This window comes from Lepisma saccharinum, chromosome 17 (genome assembly GCF_977018435.1).
Source record: "Lepisma saccharinum chromosome 17, izLepSacc3.1, whole genome shotgun sequence".
Taxonomy (NCBI): domain Eukaryota; kingdom Metazoa; phylum Arthropoda; class Insecta; order Zygentoma; family Lepismatidae; genus Lepisma; species Lepisma saccharinum.
In genome coordinates, this window is record NC_139245.1 from 907331 (window position 1) to 925970 (window position 18640).

Sequence of the window (18640 nt, forward strand, 5' to 3'; positions counted from 1 at the left end):
AATATAACACTAAAATGTATTGGTTCTCACTAATTTCAAATATATTCGTGGTTGAACATAACGTGACAACTCTCACTATCTCTAGAATAAACTTACATGTTTAAGAAATAGATAGAAAATGACCTTTATCTCGTACTTACAAATACAGAAATACAATTTTTAAACATATGCTAACGTAGAGTACTTAAAATTATATTGTTGAAGTGTATATTATGCAGAATTATAATTAGTGTACTAATTGGGTTTGATGGAGTATACCGGGTGGTCCATTTATAATGATAGAATGGAATATCGCATGCAGAAGGCATCCAATGGAAAAATTGCACAGAAAAAAGTTTGATACTATTGAGGGGGTAAGTCAATGCCGCAAAAATTTTGTAGCCGCCACCCACCCCTTAGGGGGGGGGTGTAAATGTGAAATTTCAAATGGAACACCCCCATTCGTTTTACATATTTGGATTCAGTGTTGAAAAAGAAGTATTTTTTGTTCGAAAAATTTTGTAAAAAAATTGCAACCTTCGAACATTTATAAACATTTTGTAGTTTCAGTTTCATTTTGTTCCCTTTAGGTAATAAGAGTTTTGGTTTCCGTTGAGAACATTGCATAAACGATTTTTATTCAAAAAATGTGTGCAAAGAATTCGGCAAAATAAAATTGTTTGCAATTTATGTTTTTGTGTAACAATAAATAATTTGAGGTACACAAATAAATGTTTAAAGGAGCAAGGAGCATTTTGAACATTTGCTCCTTTAAATATTTATTTGTGTACCTCAAATGATAACTAATTTGTAGTAACATACTTAATTTTTTTGTTCATATGAAATTGTTCCTTGAAACCAAAGAGTTGGAACAAATTAATATTATTTATTGTGACACCAAAACATAAATTGCAAACAATTTTCTTTTGCCGAATTCTTTGCACACATTTTTTGAATAAAAATCGTTTTTGCAATGTTCTCAACGGAAACCAAAACTCTTATTACCTAAAGGGAACAAAATGAAACTGAAACTACAAAATGTTTATAAATGTTCGAAGGTTGCAATTTTTTTACAAAATTTTTCGAACAAAAAATACTTTTTTCAACACTGAATCCAAATATGTAAAACGAATGGGGGTGTTCCATTTGAAATTTCACATTTACCCCCACCCCACCCTAATTTTTTCGATATTGACTTACCCCCTCAATAGTATCAAACTTTTTTCTGTGCAATTTTTCGATTGGATGCATTCTGCATGCGATATTCCATACTATCATTATAAATGGACCACCCGGTATATCTCCGCTATGCCCAGCATATCGTGTCCTAGAAATAAGTATCTTCGGATTCGAAAAGTTTGAAACTTTGTTTCAAGTTGAGTCTATACTCAGATAGGCTAATCGATACTGGACTTACAGTTTAACTTGGATCCAAACCAATGTACACTCCTGTTCACATAAAGTGGCACAATAGTTTAACAGTTGAAGGATGTGCCACCTTATCTGAAAAGGAGTGTACAATGTACTTTCACCGGGGATCAAACCTGGTACCCCTTACAAGGCGACGGTATTACCACTACTGCATCGGGTAGGTCCTTTCGATTCGAAAAATAGGGTAAAATATAGGGTGGTTCAAAAAATGTTAGCACTATATGGAAAATAGAAAATGTACTACTCACCGTCTACTTCTTTAATGAATACTATTGAACAATTACATATGCTGGCAATCTAGAAAAGAATTGTAATGGTCGGATTGACCATTAATGGTTTTTGTTTATTGTAATAATTAATTGCTGGCCAGCTACAAGGTGTAGGGTTAAGTAATATGTTTCCATGAGTGTACTTTTATGTTATTACTGGATGTAAGTGTATGTGCTTTACTGGATATTAGATTCCCCTGCTTTTTATCTCCCCGGTTGGAGGAGCTGTCTTACAAAGACCGTTGGCAGTGGAATTTTTCCAACGCTACGGGGTCCACGTCCACGGACGTTTACCCCGACTATAAAAAACCAGTTGTTTATTCACTTGCTGTACATGTGTAAACGAACCAGGGACTAAAAAATATAAATTGTTATGTGAAACCCTCCTTTCGTAATTCCGGCGCAAGTATAATCTGCTCGCTTGGCACCCAGGGTGAGGTGAAAGGAGAGATTGAGGGATTAAGGTAGGAAGTAATCCAGAGGGCCGGATAAAAACAAGGGACTGGGGGGCCGACGTTTTCACAAAATACAACACAAAAAACACGAATAAATTCATATCATTGCAGCAAAGTTTCCTCCGTTAAGCAAATTTTCTATTTCCGATATAGTGTTAATATTATTTTGAATCACCCTATATATATGACGCTATCTTCTCTCTTTTGAAATTTTATGCAACATTTCTTGAAGATTGTTTTACATCCACGTTATGTTGAGGTCGTGGCTGGATCTAGAGTTTAAAGGTGAATATGAACCACTGTACAATGTGCCTTTAACATGGATTGAACCTCAGACCTGTTGATTACAATGTCACAGCCTTACCACTACACCACCAGCCCAGGCTTTCAAATTTCAAAGTTTCTTATGATATGCAAAGTGAATTGATATAATGATATTACAAGAATTAATTCGAGTTGAAGAACCTTATATTTACACACATCCACACTCACACAGCAACACACACATTCATACGGACACATAAACGCATCCCCTACCTATGCAGTTTCGTGGTCCAGCACTGAAAGGTATGTAAGCGTATGGATGCCTCGTCTGGATCGCCTCGGGTAGAAAGTTATCCGGATTAAAGACTTCTGGGTTGGAAAAATTACCCGGGTGACGGTGAACCATAAATGGTGGCATTACGACGTCAGAGCCAGCAGGTATAACGCAATCTCCTGTAATGAAACGAATATGTCCAGATTAGACTTTTAAATACAGGGTTGTTCGAAGTTGGTGGTGCAATATTAAAAATTGGTAACTACTAGGTAGCCAGAATTAAAGTTATCCAACTCAGAGCCCTCTGTAGCCTGTTTGAGGCATCGTAGAACTCTCAAATTTGGTGAATCCACTATGCAGACCATGGGGAAGAGGATGGCGATAAAAAAAGTTCTTGTTTCCGCCACCAGGTTGAAATGTGGCGCTGTACTTCCATGATGGGTTGTACAAATAATCACGTTAAGTGATTTAGCTGAGTTATTAATTAGAAAGACATTTGTTAGTGGCTGGAAGTTGGGAGAAAATAATATCTCGTTTATTGCAAGATTGCAAGGTAAAGGCAAGTCCGTAACCAATTGGAGCAGTTTACGTCATTATTACAACCCATCATGGAAGTACAGCGCCACATTTCAACCTGGTGGCGGAAAATTGAACTATTTTATCTCCATCCTCTTCACCATGGTTTGCATAGTGAATTTACCAAATTGCAGAGTTCTACGATGCCTCAAACATGCTCTGAGTTGGGTAACTTTAATTCTGGCCAGCCGGTATATCCGTAACTCACATGCAACTATCGGTACATGACAAGAAATAGTATATCTGGAACATGTTATACACCTTGCAAGTATTACATGTGGATGCTGAAAATATCGAAACGAATCAGTTTCTCATGAACCGTCCATCCAGTCTCTGTGGAAACTGGGGCAGATAGAAAAATTCGTTTGATATAGTTCAACGAACTTAAAGAGTGTTCAATCTAACTGTCTGAAAGACCTTCATAATTCTCACTTAGGTAAATATATATCTTTAGCAGATTGTGATATACTCCCTCTGTCCCATAATTATTGTCCGGTACACCTTTGGTTGTTGTCTCATAATAATTGCCCGATATTCAAACTGTGACATTGGTGTATACAGGAGAAGAACATGGAACAAGGGAATGAGTCATACAACTTTACTACTCAAGTATCAGTACAAATTGTGCTTTCCATCTGCCTCTTCATCTGTCATTCCTGTACTACCATTTTGGCATACCGGACTATAATTATGGGACTGAGGGAGTAGTAATTACGACAATCTCTGCACAATTTAATTTTTGCGCATTTAGTTGTGAATCAAACGTACCTAAAAATGATTTTAGAAAAAAATACCCTACTTTCATCCTTAATAAATTGTTGTAGACAAGTGAACACACGATATGATTTGATTTGATTGCATTGGATTTGGTTTGATTTGATTTGATTTGATTTGATTAATTTTACTTCGTTTTTTGTACCACTTTTTGCTAATTTGTGAAGATGGGGATGAGTGATGACATGATGAAATTGATGAATGGACACTCACAAGCATCCATGCCCAGGCTGGGATTCGAACCCGGGACCCCTGGCGTCGTAGCGCCACACGATATAAGACGGGATCAAAATGAATGAGAATAGTCTCTCGCGGCCAGGCAGCTGGGCCGATGGATTTAAGTTATGTTGGTCGATTGGTCGTTTCTTCACCAAATTTCAACCTCGTAGGTTTCTGATAAATCGGCGAAAGAACGGACATAACCACCACATTGGGGTAATTTTGACATATTTGACTACTTAGTGCCCTAAATCAACAATTATTACCCATGTCTCCGAGACAACTAAATTACAAATGTATGATTTTATGAAACGAAACCAACTTGCTGCGATAAAAATACTCTCCATTAAATCCTCTAGCTTTGTGAACGAGTAAACATCAAAATATTTGATTCTCAAAACCTACTAGAGTGAAACAGAAAATTTGACCTTGTAAAAGGCCTATTAAATTTTATTTATGAGGTCATAAGCTTTCTGCATTGATCTTTTTTTCAAGAATGAATAGCCAGCCTATTAGCAAATGACGTAACAGGTCCAGATTAATTTCGATGAAGGAAACTCATCACCAACTTCTTTATTTTCATTTGTAGTTTTGTATAACAATCACTCGTATTTGATTATTCGAAACTTAAGTCAAGAGATTACGGAGTTTAGATATAATTATTACAATATAATGAATATTGCACACTTACCAATTTTCACGTCTTCCGGTAGCTTCCTGGCTATCAGTGGCAAGCAAGGATAGAGCCTATGGCATTCTTTCATGCACCTATCGAGGTAGCTCATAGCCTTTAGATCGCCTATGGAAGGGTACTTTGTAGTAGGCCCCAGTATATCTTCAGTCTCCTCGACTATTTTATCCTATAAATAGATAAACACTTATCTCAGACAATGATTTTTTTAAGAAGAATAAAATATGCATGTATTATTTTTTCAGTTGAAGCTCACGATTGCAAATCTAACATGAACACACAATATACTTCCGTGCACTGAGCACCAATTTCTCTCCTAAGAATGAGAGAAAGAAACAATACAATTTTTCAGTTTACCTTAAAGAGAACAAGCATCAATGGACAGCGTCAAGGATGGTCAGAGGTGAGCAAAGCTCCCAATAAAATCCATATGCCCACCTTTAACAAAAAAAAGCAAAAAAAAAAGTTTACTGTTTTAAAAAATATATGAACTTGCAGCTTTGTAGTCCATGATTTTTTTTTCCTTTGTGAATATTGTCAGAACTCCAAAATATACTGAAATTCTAATTCAATCAACACCATATGATTTAGCTCTTGATATAAAAAAGATACTCACTGAAGCATACGCATCACACCTCTTTACCTTTGGCTGTACAAACATCATAAATATTAACTATGAAAGTACAATGTGTTTTTTTCTGGATTATTGGAACCACGTTCTCCCCATGTCTGACGGCATGTGATAAAACATATATTTTCTAGAAAACAGTGACTACTAAATCGACATATTTGCATTTTGTTTTTTGTAATTTAGCGTGACTTTTCTGCCACTTTAGGTTAATAGCGACGATGAGGATGAGTATGGATAAGATGAAATTGAGGACTAAAAGTGGTAAACGTTGTAAGTGCCAAAAGCGAAAGTGTTGGAAAACGGCATCCGCACATCAGCCCGTAAGAACGTGCACACTAGTGACCTCATCACACGCCCTTTGAACTATTTAGAGGGCTACCAGCCACTTTTCACGTTTACCACATTATAAAGCATGTCACATTTCACATGAATTAGTATTGAATTATTTTGGCACATACAGCATTTACCAATTTTAGCCTTCAATTGATGACGGGGCAGTCTGGGACTCGAACCTGAAAACTTCTAAGCTGAAATTGAAACTCCACCACATAACGAAACGTACACGGGCACGGGCACCAAACTGGTAGCTAAATTATCGTAATATTGTAAAGTTACATCATAGTTGGCACGAACAATTGGGTAGCTCTCACTTCCATTCGTATTCTACAATTTCCAAAATTAACAGAAACACGCCGAAAATATTTAAACATCTTAAATCATAATGGTAATGAATAAGTCGTTAACGATGAAGAAAACTACATATTATTAAATAGTTCATTTTGGTTAGATATGTATTTGTCGCGCTTGTAAAATACAATTTAACTCTCATCTTAATACATTCTGGGCACGAATGTTCAATTTCTAATAATATGATGGCTATCTTTCTTCTGTGTTATGAACATAGACATTTATACACTTGCAACATCAACTTTGGGTCTGTGTGTATGTGTGCGTGCGCGCGCGTGCGTATAGGTCTTCTAGTGAAACCTTCGCAAACAAGTAACGATTTAGCGTATGGTATGAGGACGTTCTTTATCATGAAGAAGGATCACTCCACCGCACAGAAGACCTGGTTTCCTTCTGGCGGGCTCCCGCAAATGCTGAAGTGTCGGACAGTAGGCGTCGGTATTAACAGAGAATCAATGTTAGAGGTATTCCAACAGAAAGACGCGTCCCAGAAAAAAGTATTCTGTCTAATCGGATCACTTTGAACTTCATTCTGCGTCTCTTCAAAGGCACGACATAATTTTGCCACATGTTGCCTTTACATCATATCTTCACCACAAACCTCCACCAGTTCGCTGCGAATCTGGACAGCTGAAACATTTTCCGCCCCCCCCCCCAAAAAAAAAAAAAAAACTCTCACTTCCATCCTCGACCAATTTTTCAAACGTGCAGCCATTTTGAACAGTTATTCCGGTCAGAACTGAACAGTGTTATCATTTCAGCACAGACACACTACTAATCTTAAGTGAAAATGTCGGATGTTATGCTCTATTTCTCGCAGAAGAAATTGATTTAAATAATGTGATGCAAAACAAGTAGATAACGACAGCTAATATTTGGTGCATTATGCTATATTTTTAGTACTACAGTTTCGAAAATATTTCTGGGTTTGATACCCTGTGGCGGCGCATAGTGGTTCGGATCCTACTTTAAACTGTAGGTGCAGTCCCAATTAGCCTTACTGTGCATAAAGTGGACACCAACGTAATCAATCAATCAAATCGAAAATATTTCTGGAGTTTCTTGGCACGCACTGGAACATCCTAAGCCATGTACAGTCAACAGTTTCAATGAAACCAGAAAACCGAACACTGGTCAAAATGGACAGAACTCCAGAAGGCTATAATATCGCCGTGTTGTTCCAATTGTGACATAGTTCCTAGGACTTTCCCACCGTTCCCCCCTGTAACACAAGCCACGGTCGTCGACTGAAGCGTCAGGGTTGCCAATTTGGTGCTTTTACACCAGATCTGGTGTTTTGAGACGTCGGACTGGTGCCAACTTTTTATTACTTACGCCAAGGCGCAATTCTCGTTTTTTTTTAAATTTTCTGGCGTAAATTCTGGTGCGAAGAATTTCATCGTTATATTCAATTTGCAATGAGTTATAATAGGTTCACTGGGGAATTAAAAATGTACATTAATGCAATGTAATTCATTTGTAACTACGTATTTCAAATACATTGAACGGATATTATAAATATTCCATAATGACAACGATGTATACTTAATATTACTTTTATAGAATTTTGTTTCCAATTTTCTTTAGTTCCTTTCGCGCCCTTTTGACTTCGGTGCCCTGGGCGACTGCACCCTTCCCTTTATACGTAGCCATGGCCCAAGATTCTTCTAAAAACGACGTTTCATTTGTCAGATGATGATCATGATGATGCTTTATAAAGGAAAATGTACTAGGCTATGCTATAATTCACTTTTTTGTGATGTGGCGCTATTTCTGGTGATTTTTTACTTTGCCTAGAGCTTTTCTGGTGACTTTTAAGTTGGAATCTAGAGCGTTTGTCCGTTGAGAACCCTGAGCGCTATGCACATTAGATCAATTACATTTGGCCTTTATTACTAACACCATTAATCCTTGTTTCCATTATATGAAAAACTAAATATGCTGACCAAGGCAGAAATTTATTTTATTATAAAACATAAACTAAACGTAACGTTTCAACCTTCTAGCAAGGTCTTCTTCAGACTCTACACCAAGTACGAATGTAACAAGGTACAAAAAAGAACGATATATATACACAAACATGTTAGAAAGAGTGGAAAGGACAAGAGAGAAAGAGGAGAGAAGAAGGAAGAAGAATGAAGGAAAAAGAGCGTGAGATAAAGAGTCCAACCACATTCTATATGGAAGTTAATATGTTTAGCCTTTTAGGTGAAAGTGCAGTTGACAAGGGAAAGCCACCTGCTAGAATGTCCCAGAACAACTTTCTAATAGTCTGGAGGGGAGTAATGTTTGTGTGTATATATATATCGTTCTTTTTTGTACCTTGTTACATATGTACTTGGTGCAGAGTCTGAAGAAGACCTTGCTAGAAGGTTGAAACGTTACGTTTAGTTTATGTTTTATAATAAAATAAATGTCGGCCTTGGTCAGCATATTGAGATTCTCTTATTACTACTTGATACATTTTCAGTAGGTTAGGTTAGGTAGCTTTGCTTGCATTTTTCGATCAACAATTTCCTCGTTTTGCCGTTGTGACGCAATATTAAATTGGACTACAGTACATGCAAAAATAGTGGCCTGTGTTCATTTAACGAACATCAATGAGCCAGTATACCTTAAAGCCACCGAGATTATGTATTTGGGTCACTTTATTTACCTGTACATCCGGATGAAGACCAAGAGTGTAGAGGCAGAAGCTTATGGAGGTAGCAGCAGTAGATTCCTGAAAATAAAAACGGAACATTATGTGTATGTCATAATTATGTTCTTGCATATCACATTATCACAGAAAATGTCCTCACCGCATATAAATATAACCACTGACATTTAGAGTTTTAAATTTTTAAGGCCTTATGTTTCTGTTCTCCTATTAGGAAATGATCTGGTATTTCTATATGTTCCAAAAGAGTACATTTTTTCATTCAATCAAAGCTTACCACTGCGAGAAGTGGTTAATGTAGTGTACTGGAAGCCAAAAGTCCTGGATGAAGAGACGATGGACTCTTTGTATCAGTCCCATCATTTATCTCATCAATTCATTTCCATCGTCCCGATTAGCCCGGGGGTAGAAAAGAGAACTAAAGTGATCAAATGTAGTATATTGAATCACTGTGTGTGTGAATTAGGTTAATATGAAACCGCGAAGATCTTAAAATGTGAAAAGAGAAATGTTTGTGGTTCATACCAGCTAGAAATATGGAGTCTTTTTATTATTATTAAACTCAATCAAGATCTTCCAGATAGCTCATAGTCACTATATTTACTAACTAATCAAAAGATCCTTCATTGATTGATTGATTGATTTTGCGTTTCAAGTCCACTTTATGCACAGTAAGGCTAATCGGGACTGGACCTACAGTTTAAAGTGGGATCCGAACCACTATGTGCCTCCACCGGGTATCGAACCCGGGACCCATTGATTACAAGGAAAAAGATATTTCATTTTAACCCTAATGAAATTCATCTTTCTGAGAATGAGCATATAGAATGAATTCAAAATAAAACCAAATTTATAACCATCACCAGGGCTCGAAAAATCCCAGTGGCCAGGTCGCCATGGTGACTAAAATTTTCAGCCTGGCGACTGTGATCTTTTGCTGTAATATTGCCGTTCTTTTAAGTTTGCATGTACGAAATTTTGAAGATTCTAAGTTCAAATTGCAGTACAGCGTAAGTTAGCAAATGATTTTTTTGAAAAACTCAACATGCTGATCAAGGCAGAAATTTATTTTATTTTAAAACATAAACTAAACGTAACGTTTCAACCTTCTAGCAAGGTCTTCTTCAGATTCTGTACCAAGAATAAAATACCTTGCTAGAAGGTTGAAACGTTACGTTTAGTTTATGTTTTAAAATAAAATAAATTTCTGCCTTGGTCAGCATATTGAGTTTTTCATATCATGGAAACAAGACTTAATGGTGTTACGATTTTTTTTATCAACGTTGTAAACATTTCATAGAATCAGTAACTATTCCTTACTCTTTGTCCTCCAACCCCTAATTTTCTGCTTTCTCACATGATTTAGCAATGTTTTCAATAGAGTGATGCTCAACTTCTTATAGTATGCACAATTGCCAGTAGGTAGTCTCCTGGCGCCTGAATTTCAGATGGCGCCTAGCTCTGATGAAGATTTTTCGCACTGACCATCACTATATCCTCAAGCAGTCCATGAATCGATGCTTGGAATCGAACCGGTATCTCTTGATGCCATCATCTGTACGAGCTTTAAAGAAAACTTACCCCGTTTATGAAAACCAACAATTCGTCCCTGATTTCTTCATCAGTAAGGCTCAAACCGTCTTCAGAGGCTTCGATGAGAAGATCCAGGAATATTTTGTCCTTTTTAGTGTCTTCTGCAATCAAATGGGACATTTATTTACCTAATTAGACTAAATATTTCTTATGAAAAAAACAAGGACTTTCACACAAATTAATACAATATTTAAGTAAAATAGTGTAAAGATGAGTACAAGTCCAAAGGTATCAAATAACTTAGATTACGTTCCATGCATAGTAAGTGCTAAAAAAGTCACGTGCGTCTAATACATTCCCTGTAGGAGGAAATTGAAATTTTTGGCCCCGAAGTCACTACATAAAATTATTCAAAATTGCTGACAAGAATAGCATGCGATGCTCCCCTCCTCCTCCACCTAATTAGTATGCAATAGAATAAGTAGCAAACAACTTGGATCACATTTCTTACTTAGTAATGTTTACAATAACATTACATATAATATCAATACTATTGTTTATAATGGAATGTCTCAAATTCCCTAGGAGAAGTAAAGAGATTTAGCTTGTCCCGTGGTTTAAAAATACCCTAATAGCGTTACGACTAAGATCGACTGTAAAATTCGACAATAACTTTTGTTTCTTCTTTACATGGATGATCTCCCCGACAGACTGTCCTCTTTCCCTGTAAATATACTTCTGTTTGCCGATGACTGTAAACTCTTCACAGAAATCTCATCAGAACACGATGCTTTAATCTTAGAGCAAGCTCTTACAGAACTGCTTGTGTGGTGTCGCCAGTGGAAACTTCAATTGAATCCTAAGAAATGCTCCTGCCTCACCATTTCCCTAAAAAGGAACAAACTCGATTCTGCTTATTATCTTTAAAACAATCCCATCAAAAAAGTTTCCTCTCCAAAAGATCTCGGAGTTATCATCGACGAGAAACTAAACTTTAATGAGCACATTACGAACGCTACTAAAAGAGCAATGCGTCTTCTCGGTCTTCTGTACAGATTCACTGAAATCCAAAACCAATCATCAATCAGCATATTTTACAAATCCCTTATCTCCCCCATTCTTGAATACTGCTCTCCTATCTGGACCATGGCTTCATAACACAAATCTTTCCCGGATTGATTCTGTCCTCAACTTTTTCCTCGCCATAGAATACCTTCTCTGAGGCACCTTCACAAAACAGACAGTATGTCTGTCTTCAATATCCAACCACCACACACTCGTCGCGAATTAGCAGACATGAAATTTTTGCACAAAATCATAAATGGTAAAATTAAATCCGAATTTCTGCTCAATAAATTTCATGTACGCGTCTCCACACGGCCAAATCGCAACGTTAAGCTCTTTCACAATCCCACCACAAGGCTCTCCCTTCTACAGCGGTCTCTTTTCTACAGGCTTTCTTGCTCATACAATAACCTGCCTCCAAATGTCAACATATTCTTGCCAGAACAAGTTTTAGAAAATTGTTAACGATGTATGTATACTTTTTATTTGTTTTCAGTGCCATCTTGTACTCTATTTTGTTGTTGTTGTTATTGTTTTCCTGATGTTACTGTTTCAGTGTAAAATGGTCATTCAGTACTGTATCTGAAACTTTTGGTAAAATAAATAAATAAATATATTCTACTGTACTATATAAACTATTCATACTTCCAAGCCTGATACCTACCTGATATATTGTGTATCGCGTTTTTCCGTTTCGACCAATGGCCCCGAAGATATTGCATCAAATTTCCCACCCAAGTAGAATATTTGAGGAAAGGGAAATCCCCGTTGAGCTGTGTCCCAAGTGAAGGAATTGAGATAGTTTTCTTGGCCATAGTTATTGCATTTGCATATTGAATTTTTCAGACAAGTTTTCAGGAATTTTGTCTTGCCGTTCGACTGTACAATTCGACAATAATGCATTAATATTAACAATGCAAAACTTTCCTGCAACCGTTTCCTTTGCCTTGTAAAGTAAGAAGATTTCCTGCGTGTTATGAAAAATGTTACTAGTAAGCAGTAATGCAGGGTGCTATTTTGCAAGCATTTATTTCGGGTTAACCGCCACACTCGATCTTCTCCGAAACTGTGCCACTTTATGTGAACCGAAGTGTACCATCAGTTTCTGACTTCGATTAAATTATCCTTCACTTCAGTCCCTTAAATTTCCTACCGGAAGCAATATTTCCTCTCTTCAAAATATTCGGCGAAACGGGAATTCACTTTTTGCCGAAAATTTTGCTTGGGCGAGATATTTGTCTCTGGGGCATTCGGCGAAACGGGATTAAATATAATTTGTGCACCACACAATTGAAAAGTTGCAGTAGCAACTGAAAACCTGCGTCGCATGCTGCATACATTCAGGATACAATTTCGTTTTTAAGGGATCATAGCGTTAAAACGAGGCTATGAAAAGTTGCTTGTATAAAAGCCCTCTGTTCTCTGCAAAGGTTTCTGAAGTTACACGCCACTGCATATGTAATGTTGATCATATCAAGAATTATGTTACTCGAGACGAATGAGACTGGTGTTTGTAAACTGTGCCAAATCTCGACTCATTTCGTCTAAATGCCATCCCTAACATTTTGTGTGCACTTCATATAATAAAATATTTTATAGAAATGAATAAAAGTTACCCGTTTTGATGGAATTGTTATTTTTTCCCCTTGCGATGGCTTCTTTGTTCTCTTTAATTACCTGAAAAATAAAAAGATACTTATCATCCAATCATATAACTTTAATACTAGTGCGATTTAGTAAGTACGAAATGAAGATTTGATAAATTTAATTTCTTGTATTTTGAATTGACGTGTTACTATTCGGCTGTTTGTTTCCAGTTTTCTGACTTATAGCCTGGTAGAAGAAATACAGTGATGCCAATTTGTGATTTCTATCTTGAAGGCACCCCGCATTCCAATTCCTTTAAAGGTTGAAATACTTATGTGCCAGACTGTACAATGGAAACTATGAACTCTTCGAAAAAGCATACTCTACTCGTAAATCATTGCCGAGATATTAAAGCTACATAACAAAAGAGAAGACATCTGAGAATATTCTCTGCAAGTACACAGAAGTAAAGCGACACTTACCCTCATCAAGAATTCATCAATCATGTTCAAGTACTTCCTCTGTCGGCGACCGTTCGGGGTGAGGTTGAAGAGCCAGTCTGAGAACAGCCAGGGCTTCAGCATTCGGTCCATCATTATTTCCTCCACTCTGGGGGAAAGAGAAGCACAATGACTCTAATTCAATTTCTGTTCTCTCTGCAAGGTTTGTGGTACGCAGTGACGATCCCTTCTGTTGCAAATAGGGAGGATGAAAAGCACAGAACGCACAAACAATAAACCAACGACTTTCGCAGTGTGGAAATGTGGGAAGAATCGTTCTCTACATTATAAAAGCTTGACTAGAGAATAACGGTCTAAGACCAGTGGCCGAATTGGAAATAAATTACTGTCGGTATGCTAAGACCTGTCCTTTGATACAATTTGTATGTGATTTGTTAAATAATATATCGATTCTCATTTTCTTTTATCAGCACAAAGACAGGGTCTCTCTCTCTCTGTCTGAGAAAGAGGGAGAGAGATATGAGCGAGTACATTGTTGTCCATTCCTTAGCTACTTGTGCGATCAGCTCCAATAAATAAGTGCCAATTTTTAAAATTTACTGCTGGTATTCTTTTCTTGCATCTTAATTTACTACCGGTATGCCATGCCGGCCCAATTCGATCACTGTCAAAGACTGTCAATTCCGTTGGCTACAATCGTAAAATTTAAATTAGTGGGCTAGATAATAATAATAATAATAATAATAATAATAATAATAATAATAATAATAATAATAATAATATCGTCTTTATTGAGAGGGCGTGTTTCGGCCTCGCGGACCGTTCTTACAACAAACCCTTAAAAATTACAACAACAAAAATATTACAATTGACACTTTACACTTCTTTGAACATCATTGTTGCAGTAGAAAAAATAAAAATAAAAATAAAACATCATACTTAAACTGTAAACAATTAATGTACTGAAGGTACAGAGTTAAATCTAAAACCACAATTAGAATACAATTATTACAGCTAAAACTAAAACAAATACCTCATTCCCGTTCATTACAGAAAATACAAATCAAGACACTATTGTTTGGACAGCAGATGCTGCTTTAGGTTTATTTTCTGTGTTGCAGGGTGGAGCTCCCCTGAGGTCAGTGGTGGGGGGGAGGTCATTCCATTCTTTTATTGCGGTGACTATGAAAGAATTTCCATAGAATGTTGTTCTGTGTACAGGAATCGTGAATTGTGTTTTTTGAGGAAGGTTAATTTGTTTTGTATGTATAGTTTCTTATCTGAAAACATTTTTATTCAGAAATCTTTTAATGAAATAATATTAATAATCAAACAAGAAGGATGTACAAGGTGGCGCAAAAGTCATCACCTGATTTTCTTAGCCTATAGCTTGGGTTTTGAATTAAACAAAGTAGATTTTTTTGTGTTAAACTTTCGTTGATACTTGTAAGTTTTATGTCCTCAATTTTTAACATCCAATAAATGACCACCATTCGAATCGATGCAAGTTTGGGCTATTTTTATTGCGTTTTCCATGGTGTTGGAAATCTTCGGGGAAATGTTTTCAATTTCATGCTGAATATTGTCCTTTAATTGCTGTAACGTCTCTGGCTTATTCACATAAACCAATGACTTCAAATATCCCCAAAGGAAAAAATCATGAACGGTCAAATCGGGGTACCTGGCCGGCCATGGGAAATCACCAAAACAGGATATTACTCTGCCCGGAAAAATGTCACGCAAAATTGTCACAATTTTTAAAGGTCAGTTCAAATAGGATGATGACTTTTTGCGCCACCCTTTATATCTAGGAAAAAAATATACATACTGTAAAGATATTTTTTTAAATTATATTCGAAAGGCAGTGAGTATTCTATTACTACCCACCTGCAAAGCGCAGTTGGAATATGGTACTTCGTGCCCTCCTGTTCCTTCACTGGATGTCCTATTCCGCTCTCTGTAAACAAATAAGTACATAAAAAGTTCCCTCTAAAATATATTTGATAAAAATTAATATCACTCATTGGGTATTCTCCCATGTTACATGGTTTCATTGGTAAACCATTTTTTTTTCATGTGTAAAAATGGCCGGAAAATTTGAAGTTGCCGAACATGTGTTTTTGTTTACTTGCATGCATGGGTGTTCTATTTCTATTATATATAATTAATGATAAATATATACAATAATATAATATATAATTACAGAAAACACTTCTCATTATTATAATGAAGAAGTTCCGTATAAAAAAATCAAGTTTTATGAACTTTCTCATGTTCGATTGCACACCTTAATTTTTTTTTTCTGGGGCTATCTTAACTAATAACAACTGTACATAAAAATATAAAGGTAAATTAGAAATTAACAAAATTATATCTTTAGACTCGCAATACTATGTACGAATGAGAAAAAACTAAAAACTATTCAGTTTTGAAAACCACGAATGGTTTTGTAGATACAAAAAAGTTAGTTAGCATCTTGAATTTATAAAGTGTACACGTTCCTCTCAGTAATTGTTAAGGGTTAGAAATTATATTACGATTTAATTTACCAGATTATAGATGCAATCAAGTTTGAAAATATTATTAATCTGATGCTTTCAATTTTACGCATTTGTTAAAGACTATGTGATGAATTTTGCTATCTAATTTATTTATTAGTTAATAGTTCTATCTGCTTGTAACTTACCGTACATTATAGACATCATGCATCGATGAATGATGGGACATAGATCGAACCTTTCCGAAGCAAGGAGAGGCTGCAGGTTGTCCACCAGTTCCTCACTTTTCTTTGTGAAGACGTTCACGTAGTTGGTAAGAATATTAAAGTGGAAGGTTGGAGTCACTAGTTTTCTATGAACGTGCCATTTCGTACCTGAATGTTTAAGAACGAACATATCAATTATATAAGTTTACCAATAAGTTGAGAATTAACTCGCAGATATGAATTTAAAACTCAAATCACACTTCTGAATTTCCTCGACATGTATACACTGCAATTGAACTATACTGGTTGCATTTCCATCTGGCGGCTGACCTTCATGGCTATTTCTGGCTCATTCTGTCCCCCAACGCTGCCAAGCGTACTTATGTTTTTGTCAGTTGCATACCGACCTGTGGGTGATTTTTCCGGAAACTTCATTGTGTGAAACCACGCGTGATGTATCCGACGCCGATTTCTTTCGTCCCACTAACAGCGTTCGGTGCCTTGTGACCCGAAAATGCCCGATGTCAGTCGAAGAAAATTCAACTGATCGCCGATTCGCTGTTCCCAGCCGTCAAGCTGGATATACGACCAGTATAATGCAATGTAAATATTATTTGTCGCATTAGCTAATGCTAGGATATTAAAACTTCATTGAGTACTGTTCTTAATTAGTATATCTACAGAAAAAATGCAAACGTTTACAAGAAGATTTATTTAAATAACTTACCCGTATTAGTAATCAACCCATCACCAAAAAGGGGTCGTAAAATATTATAAAAGAAGCTCTTTGTGATGTACTTTCTACTCCCTAGAACAATCTGAAATAGAAGAAACAGGTGTAAAGAAACTTATTACCTTAACTTAAGATGTCATTGTTACAGACATCTCCGAACATCATTGCGTTAAATAAATTCACAGTGTGCGATTTTTTTTTATTTCGGAGGATGGCATCCATTGCTGTAAAAACAAAACATTTATCTTATCTAAAAATGAACTGTAACAAGACATTAAAAGTAATAAAATGCAAGGTGTGACCCTTCCTCAAGACGCCCAAATGTCAACTAGTTGTATTGTGTGGAAGGGAGGTTTACAATTAATCCATTACCATTACATTGTAAAATCCGTGAAAGAGTATGTAATAGAACTTGAAAAAAATCAAAATAATGTGGTTGATGTTATGTTCCTATGTGCTTATGGTCTAATGGAAAGTGGTCCCTGTGGTGGAGTGGTTATCACATCTTGCCACTACGACAGGGGTCCCGGGTTCGAATCCCGGTCTGGGAGTGGCTGTTCATGAGTGTCCAGTCATCAGGTGAGGCATCCTTGCCCAGGCAAACCTGCACGGAGCCAAACTAGCCACAAACGATTTTTTTTACTTTCCGAAGCTCCATAACATCGACATACTCGTATTACAGGAGCCATATACCTTTAGAAACAAAATTCATTTTGTCCCAATACATGCAAAAAACATACATGATAGTGAAAAACTGCAGCGGAAATGATAATAATAAATAAGAATATCTTTCCTACTAAAATTGTGCAAAACACTCCGATAGTCACATAAACTTTGTACAAGTGTCAACAGAAAATGGCTCCTTTATTCTAATCAACAGTTACATTCAGTTCAGGCAGAGCATTGAAATTTTTCTAAATAAAATCACGAATCCTGCAATGTGTATAAAAGCCAACGAATGCTAATCACACTAGACTCAAGCTCTTCCTTCCCCTGGTGGTTTGGGGACACGACTAACTCCAATGGCAAGATACTGGAAAATTTCATTGCGGAAAACAATATTTTCATAGAAAACCCTCACACAATCCACCAACATACAGGGGCAGAGCCGGTGCATCGAGTAATATCGATGTCACCCTCAGAAACGCGAAACTATTGGGCAAAGTTCAATGCTGGAAGGTGCACGATATGAAGATCACTAGTGATCATAATGTAATAACTTTCAAAATAACACAAATTACAAATAAAGGCAAAATGCAAACTGAGAGACACTATAATTGGGACAAAATAAACCAGCGAATATTACTAAAGTTCAAATCACCAACCCTGAGACCTTCTGTAAACAAAACCACGCGCATGCAGAAAGCATTGCAAACTCATAGAAGAGTAAAATAATCCACACGAAAATCCAAGGTTATTAGAAGCGAAAATCCAGCGTTGTTACAAGATTCATTACGTAAGGTAAAACAACGGCCAATTTGTAGTATGGGATATGCTGCCGCAAATGACGTCTCACTTTAAACCAAATGCTCTTTTCTTGGTGACAAGGCAAGGCAAGATAAGTGTGAACATTTTTTAGGAATATGCATTGTATCAATGAGCTTAGAGGTTTGTGTACATAATGATATTTTATAACATTGGTTATTAT

At 36.5% G+C, this 18640-nt stretch overlaps 1 protein-coding gene across 2 annotated transcripts in view; it reads right to left on the bottom strand.

The window, feature by feature from the left end:
- Positions 1-18640, bottom strand: part of LOC146001137 (cytochrome P450 4C1-like) — a 44434-nt gene that overhangs the window by 945 nt on the left and 24849 nt on the right. For both annotated transcript variants that reach the window (XM_083138428.1, XM_083138427.1), the window contains exons 4-12: positions 16987-17077; positions 16242-16427; positions 15443-15512; positions 13577-13703; positions 13124-13184; positions 10491-10603; positions 8907-8972; positions 4933-5101; positions 2672-2851 (exon numbers count right to left, since the gene is read on the bottom strand). In XM_083138428.1, coding sequence (XP_082994554.1) covers positions 2672-2851; positions 4933-5101; positions 8907-8972; positions 10491-10603; positions 13124-13184; positions 13577-13703; positions 15443-15512; positions 16242-16427; positions 16987-17077 — 1063 coding nt within the window. The remainder of the gene's footprint in view (positions 1-2671; positions 2852-4932; positions 5102-8906; positions 8973-10490; positions 10604-13123; positions 13185-13576; positions 13704-15442; positions 15513-16241; positions 16428-16986; positions 17078-18640) is intronic.